Consider the following 17,849-nt stretch of genomic DNA (forward strand, 5'->3'; position numbering starts at 1 on the left):
TTTGAAACTTTTTTATTATGATATTAGTTATGGTGATCTGTGATCAGTGATCCTCAAAGATACTATTATAATTGTCCTGGGGCACCATGAACTGTGCCCATCTAAGATGGCAAATTTAACCAATAAAGGCTGTATGTGTTCTGACTGCCCTACCCACTGGCTGTTTCCCCACCTCTCCCCCTCTCCTCAGGCCTTCCTATACCTTGAGACACACAGTATTGGAATTAGACCAATTAACAACCCTATAATAGCTTCTACGTGTTCAAGTGAAAGGAAGAGTCACACATCTCTCACCTTAAATCAAAAGCTAAAAATGATTAAACTTGGTGATGAAGGCATGGAAAAGGCCAAAAGCTTGGCCTCTTGTACCAGTTAGCCAAGTGGTGAATGAAAAGAAAAAGTTCTTGAAGGAAATGGACAGCGCTACTCCAGTGAACAAATGAATGATAAGAAGGCAAAACAGATTTACGGCTGATTTGGAAAAAGCGTGAGTGCTCTGGAGAGAAGATCAAACCAGCCACAACATTCCCTTAAGCCAAAGCCTAATCCAGAGCAAGGCCCTAAGTCTCTTCTATGAATTCTATGAAGGCTGCTAACGAGACATCCATTCTGCAGCCTATGGCTCAAAGAGTAATTTCAACTTTTAAGGCTTATTATTCAAGAAATACATTTTGTATGGCCACCTGAGATGGAGATTCTTCTGATGGATCTGAGCAATGGAAAATGAAAACCTTCTGGAAATCTAGATGCCATTAAGAACATTTTTGATTCATGGGAAGAGGTCAAAATACCAACATAAGCAGGAGTCTGGAAGAAGTAGATTTCAACCCTTATGGAGGACTTTGAAGGGTTCAAGGCTTCAGTGGAGGAAGTAACTACAGATGTAGTAGAAATAGCAAGAGAACTGTAATTAGAGGAGGAATCTGAATATGGGATTGAATTGGTAGCAAATTCCATGATAAAACTAATGGCTGAGGAGTTGCTTTTTATGCAAGAGCAGAGATGGAATCTACTTCTGGTAAAGATACCGTGAGGATTATTGAAATGGTGAGAAAGGATTTAGAATACGACATAAACTTAGTTGATAAAGCAGCAGGGTTTGAGAAGATCTTCATTTTGAAAGGAGTTCTACTGTGAGGAAAATGCTGTCAAACAGCACACTACCAAGAAAACTTTTGTTAAAGGAAGAGTTCATCAATGTGACAAAATCCGTTGCTGTCTTATTTTAAGAAATTGCCACAGCCACCCCAACCTTCAACAACTCCCCACCATCAACATCAAGGCACCCCTCTATCCCCAGTAAAAAGATGATAACTCACTGAAAACTCCAATGATGGCTAGCATTTTCTACCAATAAAGTGTTTTTTCTTTAAAAAAAAAAAAACATTTAAGTACTCTGTACACCCAACGTGGGGCTCAAACTTATGACCTCGAGATCAAGAGTCACACGTTCTTCTGACTAAGCCAGCACCCCAGAAATAAAGTATTTTTAAATTAAGGTATATATATATTGGTTTTTTAAAATATAATACTACCACATACTTAATAGAGTACAGTATAATGCAAACATAACTTTTATATGTACTGGGACCAAAAAATTCATTTGACTTGCTTTATTGCGATATTTGCTTTGCTGTAATATTTGCTTTATTGGGATGATCTGGAACTGAACTGCAGTGTCTCTGAGGAGTGCCTGTAGAAGATTATGGTCCTATGCTATCTAACTAATACAAGTATATACAAGACAGCAAACCACCATGATTCTAATAAAATAAATAAAAGCATCACCTGGAAACAGAATATGCCATTTTAACTTTGCTTAAACCTCTCAAGTTTATGAAAGTGTCCTAATGCTTTTACTACATTAATTATTTCAGTGCTCTGATAAAACATTTAAGGCTCCAATTTAGGGCTAGAGTTCACTTTCTTAATACTACATAGTAAAGTATAAAAGCCCAAATAAAATGCTTTTGCCTTATCATATGGAAAACAGCTACGTGATTTATATTTTAATGGCATTTCAGTCACAGACCATTTCATTATGGAATCCTCCTCCAACATAATCCATATAATAACTATTTTCTGAACACTCTGACGAACATAAAATGTATGGTTAAACAAAGTGGTTTCTTCTCATCAAAATAAAAAAATGCTTAAACAAAATAAATATTCATTTACGTTAACAATAACCATCATTTTTCATCACAGTACTTAGCTTTCTAAAATGAATACAAATTTAGGATTTATGGCCCAAAACAGATATATTTAAATCAATAAAAAGAAGTTATATAAAGTTGATAAATGATTTGCTTCCAGATACATACTAAAATAATACTTTCTGTAAGATAATGGGACACAAACATTCATATTAAAAATCAATTCTTTTATAAGGGATTGGGCAAGAAAACAGAATCACAAAATATAGCAGGCTGTCCTCCCTTCCGCTGCCCATTTATTTCCCCCACATTCCCTGCTCCTTCTCTTTCCATCCTACCCGACTACAAACAACATTGCAATCCTTTACAAAGAAGATACCATTTTTTTCCTTCTTACCTGAATGTTTCGATGCTCCCTCTGACTTGACTTCACATTTACTTCATCTAGCATGTACGGCAAATTTCGCTTTGGCAAAATATGAGAATACATGTTAGCAACTATGAAAATACAGAAAAGTACATTTTCCTCAGTAGGCAACATATCCAATTAGGGATCTGCAGCTTATCCAACATTAAATTTTGCTGTACATAACACAAGGTGGCAGTGTTTGCACTTAAAACTCCAAGTGGAAAGCATCTTTAAGGATAGAGGTTTTAAATAAATCGAGTGTAATTGATTTCAAAATACTAAGACATAATAAAATTTAAAATCCTTACTGTTAAGAAGGACTTATTTTAACTAAAGTTACCAAGATTTAAAAAGTAGAATTTGTACTAGACATAAAACTAAAGTTGAACTATATAAAGCATCATCAGCCATTCCCAAAGGAAAAATCTAGTACTTAAAAAGGAAGAAAGGGAGTTATATTAACTTTGAAAGGAAATATGGAAATCATTTATTTCCTTATGCACTGATAAAATATCAAAGGTATGATAAGAAAGAGACAGACAATCCTCTGACCAGCGCTATATAAAAAAGATCTCTAAATGACTTGGTTCAGTACATGCTCTGTTTTGTACACTTACTGCTTTGAAATCTTACTCCAGCCTAGAGATTTGCTTTAATAAAAACATAACACAATTATTAAACAAGAGAGCATATAACCTTCTTCTGGCCCAAACTGACATTTAAATCTACATAACAATTTAGAAAGCTACTGTCTTTCTTTCTGAGAGCTTAAAAAAAAAAAAGTGCTTTAATTCTCCAAGAAATTTTTTTTATGTTTTGCATTATATGTTGAGTTTTGTTTAACCACGTGTTTTCACTATCATTCAAATGAGTTTGTATTTAGAATTAGGTTGCATTAGAAAGATATTCCATATCCATGACTTGGCCCAAACTATATTTCTAGCCTAATTCCTTCCAGCAAAGGACTGTTCTTTGTGTGGGATCTGACCCATTTCCTCATTCTACCTTCATCCCCGCTGCCTTCCCTTCAGAGGGTCCTTCATCATCTGGCAATTGCTTATGTCACCCGCCTCTCCTCCTTGGTCATGTGCAGATCACTCCTCCGTGCTGACCTTCTACTGCCCCATGGATGTGTTAAACATAGTCCTATTTCAGGGCACTGGCACCTGCCCTGCCCTCTGCCCATGAGGCTTCTCCTACAGAGCCCTGTGGCTCCCCTCTTGCTTCCTTCAGGCCTCTCTGCTCAAATGTCACTTCCTGAGGAGGCCTCTGCTGACTGCATCATCTAAAATAGCTTCCTGCTTCTCCCCTCTTCATCCCCTAATCCTGTTCCACTTCTCTTCAAAGCAGATGCTATGATACCAAATACTAGCATTTGCTTATTGTTTTCATTTCTCTCAGTAGGCTGGGAGCAACAGGAGACAACAACTTTGTACACTATGATCCTCTAGCACTTAGAACATATACTAAGTGCCCCACAGAGGTCTGTTAAGCAAATAACCGAATAAATCTCTTTAAAATTTAAATTCAATTAATTAACATATAATGTATTATTGGTTTCAGAGGTAGAGCTGAGTGATTCATCAGTCTTATACAACACTCAGCGCTCATTACATCACGTGCCCTCCTTAATGCCCATCACCCAGTTACCCGTCACCCCATCCCTCAGTTTATTTCCTCAGTGTGTTAAGAGTCTCTTATGGTTTGTCTCCCTCTCTGATTTTGTCTTGTTTTATTTTTCCCTCCCTTCCCCTAAGATCCTCTGTTTTGTTTCTTAAATTCCACAAATGAATGAGATCAAATGACAACTGTCTCTGACTGAATTTGAATAAGTCTTATTTTAAAAACTATACTGTAGTCTTCTTGATAACAGGGACTATATGTCCCTTAGTACAGGAACAAATCCTATTTACAGCAGATACTTTAAAACGTATTCAACAAAAAATGGAAGTACTGAGTGTTACCACTCCTAGCAGAAAATTAACTCTGTGTATTCATTTAGATACCTCTTAGAACACTAAGTAGAATGCCATTCCCACATTAATACTCAATGATTCTTTATTTTAAATATATGTATATTTCGGAAATCACTTTTCTCTGATCCCATGTAAGATAACTGGCACAGACATAACATGGTGCATTTTTTCCCACTCTACTTCCACTTAGGTCATCTGAGGAATGGGGGAGAAGGTGGAAAGGGCTGCTCCAGATAGAAAGGTAAGGTGACAGCAGACATGACCCATGCATGAATGTATTACTTAATTCTGATGGACTAGAGAGGAAAACATGCTCTAATATAGCTTTCGGATTCCGGTGAGAGGTAGAGGAATGATGTGCAGAGAGAATGATGATCAGAATTTCTCAGAAGGTACCTGATTACTCTCCTCAGGGTTTGGAAGTGCTCAGGTTCCTCTCACTAGAGAAAAGCTGAAAGTCTGGAAGGGAACAGCCAACAGAAGAGGAAAGCTGCCTACACTAGCTCTTGAGCAAGATGGTGACAGTGCAGTAAACCAGCCCCACTTACGCTAACCTGAAGAGATTAGGGGAAAACAATAAGACATTTACTGAGACTAGGTGGGACACAAAACCAGGGTTACATAGTGATTTGATAATACAACTAGAGCAAAGTATGAATTACTTCATGTACTGTGTTTTTTCAAAGTCCTTTTAAATAACAAGGCAAAAGAAGCACAAAGAAAGCAAACTATTAACAGTGGTATTGAAATCACAATATTAATCACTTTTGATTTGTTTTCTTTATTTTTTACAGCATTGGAAGAATTTTCCAGGAACAGTAAACATTTCACTCTATTAGTAGGGGGGAAATGTTTATGTTTATGACCTGCTAGGCTAAAATTCATAATTTAAGAATCTCAACAAAGTACAATATCTCTTATTTGAAAGGACTAGATGTTCAAAGTCAGCAATCAGGAGGCCATTTATTTCCTATTGGATATACTCTTTATATTACTGTACTTGAGATCCACAGTCTCAAGCTGAATGATTACATCAAAGCCTCAGGATCTTAATACCAGGGTTCTACATGGGCATGATTGAGCAGAGAAAACAGCATGCACTTAAGCCTGAAACAGTTACATTTAATCATTAACTGATAAATACTTTACTGAAATTGCAAAATATATACAATTTTTAAAAATTAAGATCTACCTGCTGTAAAGATGGTCCTTTCTTCCAAAGTTCTCTCCCTAAAGATTTAGAGAGAGAGAAAGAGAGAAGAGAGGGAAACAGTAAAAGAGCAGGTTACCTTGGGTAGATTACAAATCATGGATTCCCTACCTATACAATTGAGTCATTAAGGAAATCACTTTTAAACTCCCCTCTAAAGCTTACTACTTTACAGTTAAATGACAATGACTTATTTTTACCTGTCAAATTACAAAATTATTAATTTTTTTTTGCTATGACTACATCCACGTAGATAATATTCAATGCTAGGAAGGCAAGGTAATTGCAAAATACAAAATTTTTAACACTCGAGAATTGGAAGGCAATTTGTCAATATATATCGAAAGCGTAAAATGAGTATTTCCCAAAACCCATGATTCAATTTCTAGGAATTGATCCTAAGACTATAATAAAAATATGCTAAAATATGTGTTCATAACAACAGTCATTAAGTTTTTATACACATTAGCAAAAACTCTAAACAACTTAAATGACATGTACAGAAAACTACTTAATTACATTAGACTTTAATATATGGAATTTTATGCATTAATAAAAATCATACTATTGACAAAATATTTATGAGGGAAAACCCTTCAAAATTTATTACACAAAAAGTAATCTGCAACTTACTACATGTGACCTCAACTTCACACATAGGGAAAAGACTGGAAGGATATTTCTCTTTAAAAAAAAAAAAAAAACATAAAAAAAACTATTTGGTACAGATATCTGATAAATACTAGTTGAATATTTTATATACATGTTCAAACAATGATTCTTTCTTTTAAAACTTTCTAAGTATAAAAGCCAAGCACTGCAACCCTCCTCATCAAAAATCCGGATACATATTAGTAAAACACACTTGATTTGGCTCTTTCTCCCCATTTCTTAACTTACTCCATAGTACGGAGGCTTTACTTGATAAACTAGCCAACACACGCAACATGCACAGCCTCAAAGCAAATGACTGCCACAACACAAATACACAATGCCATGGCATAGAGGGAGATAGACCAGTGATGTGTGGCATTAAGGAATGCTTTGCTTCTTACCAACTGCAGTTCCACCATCTGAGTCTTTAAAAGCTGCTCTTTATTAAGCTAGGCTTTTCTAGCTACTTTGCTACCTACCTTTGTTGGTATTTTCTGACGCAGTCTTCAATAAAGTTAGAATGTCCAGATTGTCACCAATTCTTGCATAGTAAGAACTATCATGGCCCAAGGCATCCAGCAGGCTTACATCAGCACCATTTTTAAGTAAGACTTCTACAGCATCCTTACAACCATACTCGCAACCAAGCATGAGAGCAGTTCTAAGAAGGAAGACAGAAGCAATAAAAGACCTTGAGAAGACCCAAGAAAATATTTCAGAAACATTCCAGAAGTCCCCTTCCTAAAGAATAGATACTACTTTTAAAAGTCATACTTGTTATACAGATTTTACTTCATATTTTTATCTTGCATCAGCTTACATACATTTGTTACTTCTACTACCAAACTAATCTCCTTTATTCCAGTCCTTCCATGTTCTACAAGTTACCACAAAAATCTTCCACCACTGATAAGGTCACCCCAACTGCTTAAAACCTATAGCTATAAACCCAAACTATTCAAGTCCCTTCATGAACTGAATGAAACTCATCATGCAAACCTCTTCAACAAATCCAGATTCCAGTTCTGATTTCTCTCCTCAAAAGATCTTTCCTTCTCCTAACTGGAGACCTTCATATCTTCACACTTAATTTTAAATCCTGCCTCCTCGATAAACCTTTCTTAATTATCCCCATTATCATGGACCACTGGTTTATTTTGCCCTGACAGTATCATCAGCACTGAAACAATTAAAAGTACAAATAGCAATAATACCATGTAAACAACTGAATCATCATGGAAATTTAGAAGGACCCCTGAAATTATTTTGTCCCATTCCTATTTTAATTGTTGAGGAAACCAAAAAATATCTAATGAAATGAGGTTGACTTATCCTATATCTAACACAGTCCTTGACTGAAAATATTGGATTTCATAAGGAAACAGATTCTTGCCTTTATTCTATGTATGTCCTATTTCTCTTTCATACTTCCCAATAATTACTGGAATACAATTTTATATACACCAGGTACCACCAACAAAGTTGTTTTTTTTTTTTTTTTTTTTTTTGTTAGGGAAAAATATTACAGATAAAGCAAGAAAAAAACAGAGTTTTAACTTGTTTTTATATTAAAATTTTATTTGAGATTTTAATTATTTCTGAGATTTATTTATTTGAGAGAGAGAGCAAGAGAGCAGTGGGAAGGGGAGAGGGAAAGGGAGAAAAAGTCTTAAGCAGATCCTGTGCTGAGCATGGAGCCCAACGTGGGGTTTGATTGATCTCATGACCCTGAAATTACCACCTGAGCCAAAACCAAGAGTCTGGAGCTCAACTGAATGCACCATTCAGGCATCTCAGATTTTAATTTTTTAAAAAGCCATTTGCTACCTTGCCTATTTAATATACATTTCCCTACCTCATTGTGTGTGTGTGTGTGTGTGTGTGTGTGTGTGTGTGCGCGCGCGCGCGCGCGCGCGTGCAGGGGGAGAGGGGAGCGTTCCAAAGTGCTTAGGAAAACAGAAGATCTATAGAAAAAAAAAATAAGGCATTATACATGGATCAACCCGATCATCCTTCTCTGATCCTAAACTTTATTTTTTAAACCCAATTTTCTCAGTCATGCTTGGAACCAGATTATAGTATCTGCAAAAACAAATGCCAAAAAGCCACTTCCTTAATAATCACATTAATGATTTAATTGCTTAAGAATTTCCTCCTTTGAGAGGTCTGAACAATAAAAACAAGGAAAGCTATAAAATCCGACATCTAAAGACTTTTATTACACGTGTATTTCCAGTGAACTACAAAAAATAGGATATATGTTTAGAAGAATAAAATTAAGTCAAAAGAAACCAACAATTTTACTAGTAATCATTTACAAAATACCAAAAATTTATTATAAATTACTGAAATGCTCCAACTAGGGGATGGGATATATTTCAGATATTCCATTGTCGGAAACATTGTAACTATGAACCTAAGAATTATAATAGAGCACCACCATACACTAGGCCTAGAGGAGAGGAAGGGGAGAATTATGGAAAGTATTAGAGCACGTCTACTAAAATGACATGGAACACAGAAGCAAAAATAAGCACAGGGATCTTCAGGGTGCAGAAATGAACTCGGTTTCAGAGATGGAGACAGCACTAAGCCCAGGCAGGGTAAGGAGAGAGAGTACATCAAGAAAGTCTACGGAAAAATGCCAAGCTTCAGGACACCCAAGAACCTTTATTCTCAAAAGATTCACTAACAAAGAAGCAGACCAGAGGTGTGATTTTTTAAAATTATTCGCCCTCATATCTTATCCAAGCCCATTTTTCATTAAAGATTGTTTTAAAACTTTAAAATAAATAACTGGAATGTAATTCCTCTTTCTTTGGTTTTCTAACCTGAACACAGGCTCCAATCACTGTTTGGATTCCACATTTACCATTTACCCTGTCATCTCCCCCTATTTTCCTCTCCTTCCTTCATCAGACTCTGGGGAAAAAAGAAAGAAAGAAAGAAAAAGAAGTGGGTGCTAATTCCAAGGAAAGAGATATCCAAAGGGGGATGGAAAGGACAAGTCACAGCAGCAGAGTTTCAGAGTCACTGTGAATCCAGCTGGTGTCTGCGGAGCTGTGATAAAAAAAATTACCTGTTTTGTTTGTCTCTGGAATTAATCTCTGCCCCTCGATCTATCAGCAGTTGACAGATTGCTGGCCTACACATCTGAGTAGCCAGAACCAGCGGTGTCCGCCCATCCTAAGCAACAACGAAAATAAAACAGCATTAAGACAACAAATCTCTCAAAACATAGAAGTTAGAATGCATGAGTTGAAATGACAAACATGACTGACTTACCACATCTTTGGCATTCACGGAGGCCCCATGGTCACAAAGCAGCTGTATGCTGGAAGGACAGTCTGCCATTGCTTTGAGGAACAAAGGAAAATGATAAATGGTGAACATCTGTTGGTAAGACACATGGTGCTCTGCTACGTCCATGTAAGGCATAAGCTCTCCAATTTCTAAACTACCAAGCTTCACATCGTCCACTCTCAGTGTAGCATTATAAGTCCCCATTATTGAATATGGCTAAGACCAGATCATTTTATAAATGTTGTATACAATTTACTGGGACCAAGGAATATTGTCACCCTTGCAGAAGACAATATACTGCTACCCTAAATGTATACATGGAAATAAAGATATTTAAATTTTCTACTTATATTCTTAAATGTGGCTATAACAGACTTGATCCTCGAAGAATTAGCTCAATTTTAATGAATCATATTCAGGTCTTTATAGAAGAATCACAGTAAATAAGGTTCGACTCCTTTAATTCGTATTTCCTTTTAAAAGCAGAGATTGAGATGTCTGGCTTTAATGATGCAAAACAGGGTCATTTTGCTGAAAATTATATTATAAAACCACACACTACTTCCTCTCGACCAACACTAGGGTTCATATTTGTATTATGAAAAAAAAATTGTTAACTTCATAAAATAATATTGTTTCAACTCCCCATGAGTTTTTATTAAAAGTTTTTATATTATTATTCAGAAATACTCCCCATGAGTGTTTATTATGAGTTGAGACTAGATCCATAACCACAAAAATATACTGACAAAGTCAGCATTCTTTTGTGTAAAATTCAATAAAATAAAACCAAATATACATAAGAAAATCAAGTAAATTTTCATTTCTGCTGTTTTTAATCCAGCAAGTCGTTTATATAAAATGCAGGATCAATCTTGAAAAAAAAAAAAGGATAAACTGAAACTGAATACCTTAATTTGGGAATTGTAAAACTAACAACCTTTCAGGTCCAATTAAAAATAAGAATAAAAAAATGTAAAGCATAATAAATTCCAGAGCTACAATATATTGAACCAGTAAAGTCAGTATTAAAGGTGCCATAGCATAGTGGAGAGTGCCAACTGTTCACTAAACCGTGGTCACCCTTTCTTCCATGATAATGAAGCTGTGCTGGGCATACGGGGGCTCACCTGGAGACCACAGTTCCCAGACTCCCTTGCATGCAGGCACGACCACATGCATTAGATCTCACAGTGGAATGTGACAGCAGTGACGTGTGCTATCTTCTGACTCTAGGGCTTAAAAAGAGTGGTTTACACATTCCTTCATGATCTTTCCCCTTCCTACTAGCAGGAAGGCAGGAGTGCCTGCCATCAGCCACAGCTGTATAGACAAGGATAACCCCCCAGGCGATGGTAAAATGGCAAAATGGAAGAAATCCTGGGTCCCTGAATGGCCACAGTGACCAGAAGCACAAGCCAATCTGAACATCAGGACTGTGACATGAAAGAAAGCAATCTGTGGGGGTTTTTTAAGCCAGTGTTATTTTCTGGTGTCTTTGTCACAGCAGCCTAGCCTTATTCCTGAGACAAAACTGCTCTCAGGAGGTAGGTGCTGTTACAATAAATACCTAAATCATATGGCACTGGTTTAGTGATCGGGTACTAGGGAGTGACTAAACATATTTCAGGCTAGAAATCTTGTGATTTTTTTTCATGCTGTGGCAAAACATTTGAAAGAGCTATCATCCGTGATCATTTAAGTGTACCATATGACTATGGAGCCTTTCAAGCTGAAGCAATAGGAAAGAGCCAGAATTTTAGTGCATATTGGGCAGCTGCTTACTGCTTCTAGTAAGGTATGGAAAAGAAACAGAGGATGTCAAGCAAGAACCAGCCAGTTTATGAACACAGAGAAAAGCGAATAGAGAATGTCTAGAAATTTGGGACCTCAGAGATGTGGGGAAGCCAATTGTTTCTCTATGTCAAACAGCAAGATAGCACACTATTGTTGGTCACAACTTTTCTCAAGGACCTCCCAATAAGAATAAAAGAAAAAAAAATCTAGTCTCAGAATGAACATCATCGTAAGAAAAAAAAAATCATCGTAAGGATATTATAATCCTATTCAAGAGTAGTATTTCAGATGGCTGAGAGGTAGCAGCCATTAGATGAGGAGGCAGAGAGTCATCAGTCTACAAACAGGACAAGAAATAAAGGAGGGTTAAAACTTTATGTTCAGAAAATAACTTTGGAGATGGACAAATAGAAGTGGCTGACCACAAATAAACTAGAAAGCCTACCAAGGTATTATGGGAACTGTATGACCCAAAGTCCCAGAAGGCCAATCTGCTAACGCTCATGACTTTTCCAGCCTTCAGCTGCCTCTACAGTGCTCTTTGATGCACAATTTATCTGTGACCCTAGAGAATAATGGACGAGTAAGAACCTCCCAGGAGGCAGAGCGAGGGCCCACAGAGAACACAGGATAAGGGATCTCTCCTTAAAACCAAAAACCACACAGGGGTCATCATTATGAGGCTCAAATGATAACATATATGAGAATGCTTTGCAAATACCACCACTTTATACAAAAATAAAAGAAAAAAACACCTCGTGTAAAAAACTAAACTATCATAAGAGCACATAAAACATAAAAAGAAAAAAGTTGAAATAAATTAAGGTACCAAAGTTTGAAGGAAATTTGCAGTATATTGCATTTTTTTTGTATATTGCATTTTTAACACAGACCACTTTCATCTACTGCAGATATATTCCATAAACGTGAAAACAGAGGGTAGCTACTTTTCTTTCCTTTGGCTTTCCAGTCAACTGTACAGAATATCAGACTTAGAAGAGTCACATCAGAGGTCAGACTGTGGTATTTAATATCTAACTTTTGTCTCTAAGACACTTGAAGAATAATGCAAATACATTTAAATACACAGTATGATTTTAAAAATCCATGAAATTACTAATATAGATCCTTTTTAAAAATACAGCACGTTACAGTGATATGAAATGTAGCACTGAGGCCTAAACCAACAACTACCACCACCATTAAGAAATGACTACACACCAGGCACTAATTACGATTTAATTATAACCACTTATTGCAGTAGTATTAACTTCATTTTGCAGATGCAAAAAATGATGGTCAGACATGTTAATTAGGCAAATGTACATTTTAAGGAGTAAAGAATCATCTTCCCCTTTCTCCTTCCTACCAATTCCACCCCCACCCCACCCCCCACACACAGTCACAGGGTGCTTGGAGCTCCTTGAAAGCAGGATCATGTTTATTTATCTTTGGACTTTTAGTATCTAGCCAACCAGCCTGTAAACGTTGGCTGAATGAATCTTTTTAAGCTGTACAATCAAACTTCACAATATTCCGTTTCTCCATGAATTATACAAATATATGCATGTTAAAACTTTGAAATTAATTTAAATGCCAAGCTGTTTCAACAAATAAGTGCTATGTCCAAGTGAAACCCTCACTCACCTGCGTCATGAAGTGCGGTTCTTCCCTGCAGGTCTGCATGTTCAGTGGGACAATTGTACTGTTAAAACATAGAAACCTGGTCATCGGGGAGGGTTTTATTTTAAAGTTAAACATCTAGACTCAAATGAACAGCTGTTATTTAATCTTAAAATGTCCCATTTATCAAAAAAGCTAAAGACTACCAGACAACCCACTAAATATTTTGACATGAAACAAATATAATAACATTATACTGCAAATTTGCGTTCTTTACCAAACAGGAAAACATATGGTACATTATAATAGCCTGGGATGTAGGAACTGTTATTGTTTGGTTTTTTATCTCACCAAGAGTTAAAATTTGAACAACTGAATCAGGAGGAACAATTTCGCCTGTGAAACTTAGCAGTAGCGATGTTTCTGGAAATGTAGGATGGGATCCTGTACTTACTTACTAACTTATTTATTAAAGATTTTATTTATTTACTCATGAGAGACACACACAGAGAGGCAGATACGTATGCAGTGGGAGAAGCAGGCTCCCTGTGGGGAGCCCAATATGGTACTCCATCTCAGGACCCTGAGATCACGCCCTGAGCGGAAGGCAGACGCTCAACCACTAAGCCACCCAGGTGCCCCTGGATGGGACCCTTTAACTGAAAACTTTATTCAGCCCACCTGTTCTAGGAATTTTGTAGCTGCCTGACTACAAGTTCAACTAATATTGTGGATATCACATAATCTAAGTGACTGATGTTTATATAGAAATATATAGCTCCTATGCTGTATCACTTTATGTCATAGACCAGACGGCAGAAAATTCCAGTCTCCAGCTAATGTCAACAGGAAGGTCAAGCCTTTGTTATTTATTTTTAATACACTGAGTTATGCGATTCACTTCCCTCAGAGTTTTTTCTTTTTATTGTTCACATTCTTTCACAAATGATGGAAAAGAAATTACGTAAGCTAACAGTCAAAATTAACCTACTATTTTCTTTGATCTTGAATTCCAAAAACACACTGAAAACACATCTATTATTTGCAGTCAAAATAATAAAGCCGAGCTATTAACCACTTTTACTACCTGTAGAAGTTTTTGTAGACACAATGCATGCCCATACTTTGCAGCCAAGTGAAGAGCATTTCTTCCTATAAAAAAAAAAATATATATATATGTATATATATAAAATTTAGATACACATGAAGGGTTATTTTATTCACAAGTGAATTTTCCATAGAAATTTTTCCAAGATTAGTTGACAGGATACTTATTTTGTAAGCATGCTTGCATTTTGGTTGATATTTTAGTAAGAGATAAAGTACACATCAAAACAATGAAGGTGGAAGGAAAAATTAAACATATAAACCCATAAAGAGCAAGAACTCTTGTCTTACCACTGTATCTCCAATACCTAGAGCGGTGCCTGAGACAGGGTAAGTAAAGTCGACACAGGAAAGAAGGGAGGGAGGGGGAGAAAGTGGAGGAGAAAAAGAGAATGGGAATAGGAGGGCGAGAAAGATACATAGATTTCTGATAACATTTCTGAACAAGCAGTATGAACACTAAAATGCAGGAAGTTAAGAGACTGAAGGAGCCTCGATGTCCATCAAAAGATGAATGGATAAAGAAGATGTGGTCTATGTATACAATGGAATATTACTCAGCCATGAGAAACGACAAATACCCACCATTTGTTTCGACATGGATGGAACTGGAGGGTATTATGCTGAGTGAAATAAGTCAATCAGAAAAGGACAAACGTTATATGGTTTCATTCATTTGGGGAATATAAAAATTAGTGAAAGGGAATAAAGGGAAAGGAGAGAAAATGAGTGAAAATATCAGTGAGGGTGACAAAACACGAGAGACACCTAACTCTGGGAAATGGACAAGGGGTAGTGGAAGGGGAGGTGGGCAGGGGGTTGGGGTGACTGGGTGACAGGCACTGAGGGGGGTACTTGGCGGGATGAGCACTGGGTATTATGCTATATGTTGGCAAATTGAACTCCAATAAAAAAATTTTTTTTAAAGACTGAAGTCAAAGAAACTAAATTTCAACTAAAATTCAAAGTTCACTAGGACTGTGTCTCTGAAAATCAGACAACTTGTTCAAATATAATGTGTATTAAAATGTGCTGTTTTAAAGGAAACAAATCATCTGGAAGGTTAGCTCTGAATACAGAAAAAGGTAAAATTACAGAGAACATTCTACCTCCAAACATTATTTCTCCTCATTGTATTTCTTTACACATACATCTCATTGGATGGTGAAAGATAAAAGGGTGTCACCAGGCCATTCCAGCTTCCAATCTTTCATGCTCTTGCCTTTCCTCTTTCTTCACAATCCTCTTAAAAAAATGATCTAGACCCTTCTGCTAGAAAATAAGTCATTTTATGTTCTGTTCATCCTAGAGGAAGGAATATGCTGACTTCAACTTTCAACTCTCACTCAGTTTTATGTGAGTTAAGTGGATGAAATTTTCCTGGATCTGTTCACTTGTGTGTCCTGACTAATCAGGTTCCAGAAGAAACAGCAGTGAGGCCCAGGTACAACATATTCATTCATACCTAAACACCCTCTAGTTACACATAAGTCAGATGTGATGATTTCAAATTTCAATTTGTTACTGTTCACGGACAAGTTTCCTAGAACTATTTAACACTGTGAAAAGTGACAAGGAAAATGGTCCTTTACATGGAAATTAAGAGAGAGTATGGAGTAGGATGGTGGGGACAGTTCCTAGCGTCCTACACAATGCCACAGAAACTTGGGTCGCATAAAAATGTCAGAGGTCGAGTATTTCCTTAGCAAAATCCAGATCTAGCCACTTGAGATAATGCAGAAAAAAAATTAAGGAAACATCAAATCTAAAGTACAACACTATGAATTACACCCAAGAAGCCTACCTGGTAAGACCGGAGTCACAAACACCTCAAAGCCAAAACCACACTCACTTGAAATCTGGTTATTTTCAACATACTTTCATACTACTAGCAAATAGAGGAGTTAAGATAAAACACGTAAGTTTTTTTTTTTATCAAATTGCTATTGAATATCTACATCTGGATTATAACAGACAATATTACAGCAAATAAGACAAGGTCCTTGTCCCCAGGAAAGGACAACTCTAAGGACAAAAATAGTAAAACGAATAAATAACAGCAAAAACAAAAGACAAAGAGTTTAAGTGGAGTATGTGGTGATGGCAGCATACAAAATGATGTCTGGTGTGCCTGGGAAAGCATTTGAGCTTGATCTGCACTGAAGAAGGGGAGGGCAAAAGTCACAGATTGGCCACTAGGCAAAAATATCCAGAGCAGAAAGAACAGACAAAAAATAAGATAGATACTTAAGTTAGAATCAGAACAATAAATAAATAAAGTCTAAAGGGCTCTAAAAAGGCATATGGTTAGTGTAAAATTTCAACAAATATTCCTCTACATCAATGGAATGCTTTTGTAAGTAATTAACACATTTTTTATTCATTCAAAGGTGGCAGATAGAGTTTGCACTTCAATTCAAAATTTGACATATCTTTAGGTCAAGATTTTCCTCACTGTGATCTCTTTTCCTCTGCCTCCCCTCCATTTCTAAACACAGTGCTGATTTAACTATAATGTATTTATTTGTCTTTATATGGAATCACAGGATAAAATATTAAAGTTGTTAAGGAGATTGTCTGTTCTAGGTCACCTCCGTATTTAATTGAATAACGAAGTAGAACTGCAGAGAAATAAGCTGTCAAGAGAACAGAGAATGGTTAGCCTGAAAAAACTAGAATGCTCACTGAAGAAAAGCAATAGCTATATTCAAATATTTAAAGGTCTACCTTGTGACATGTAGACAAACTTATGCTGTAAGATTTTTAAAAAGACAGACATGGGTATAACTAAGTTTAAGCAGAAGGCACAATAAGAAACAGACTTAAAACTGTCTCCAAGAAATATATAAATATATAAATATAGCTAACCAGATACAGAATAGGTTTCCTTGTAAGGCATCATGGTTAGGGACACAGACTCTGACCGCAGCTCATCCGGTTACTGAAGGGCTGGCCCAGTGACTCCCAGCCTCATTGGGACTGCGTGAGGATAGAAAGAGTTGCTATATGTAAACAGCTCAGCAGAGTAGCATGTACTGTGTCAGCTCTTCTTGTTATGGTCATTATTGGGAAGGCTCTTCTGGTTATGAGGCAGTTAGCTCCCCATGAGGAGAAATGCACAACTAAATATCGAATGACCTCATGATAGCATGGATTCACACACTCAAAAGTACATGAGTAAAACTAAAGGGCCTCTAGAGGTTCTTCAAACTCTTGAGATTCTAAAATCCTCTAATACTGATTTCTGTTTTGTAACTGACGCAAACCTACCTGCAGTGTCACTGGTTGTAATATCAACTCCATGTATAAGGATGGCATTCAAACATTCAAGATTCCCCTTTGAGGCCACAACATGGAAGCTAAACAAGAAGAAAATATTTGTTATGCCATAGAAACTACCAAACGTCAACTTAAATGTTATACTAATGTCACCTTCTATTCGACACACACACACACACACACACAATTTTAAAGGCTACATTAAAACAACTATATATTTTATACCAGAAAAAAGAAACCTATCCCTTATTCTGAAAAACTAATTTTAACCCAGATTTACATAAGGAGCCAATACTGTCTAGAAGTACCTTAGAACCAATGGAATATTTCAACAT

At 36.5% G+C, this 17,849-nt stretch overlaps 1 protein-coding gene across 3 annotated transcripts in view; it reads right to left on the reverse strand.

Annotated features, from left to right (window-relative positions):
- UACA (uveal autoantigen with coiled-coil domains and ankyrin repeats) overlaps window positions 1–17,849 on the reverse strand; it is a 90,959-nt gene that overhangs the window by 20,543 nt on the left and 52,567 nt on the right. For all 3 annotated transcript variants that reach the window (XM_025472306.3, XM_025472305.3, XM_025472307.3), the window contains exons 3-10: window positions 17,506–17,594; window positions 14,216–14,280; window positions 13,153–13,210; window positions 9,691–9,761; window positions 9,485–9,591; window positions 6,885–7,066; window positions 5,734–5,771; window positions 2,554–2,622 (exon numbers count right to left, since the gene is read on the reverse strand). In XM_025472306.3, the coding sequence (XP_025328091.1) occupies window positions 2,554–2,622; window positions 5,734–5,771; window positions 6,885–7,066; window positions 9,485–9,591; window positions 9,691–9,761; window positions 13,153–13,210; window positions 14,216–14,280; window positions 17,506–17,594 (679 nt within the window). The remainder of the gene's footprint in view (window positions 1–2,553; window positions 2,623–5,733; window positions 5,772–6,884; window positions 7,067–9,484; window positions 9,592–9,690; window positions 9,762–13,152; window positions 13,211–14,215; window positions 14,281–17,505; window positions 17,595–17,849) is intronic.

The sequence above is a fragment of the Canis lupus genome, chromosome 30 (genome assembly GCF_003254725.2).
Source record: "Canis lupus dingo isolate Sandy chromosome 30, ASM325472v2, whole genome shotgun sequence".
NCBI classification, from domain to species: Eukaryota; Metazoa; Chordata; class Mammalia; order Carnivora; family Canidae; genus Canis; species Canis lupus.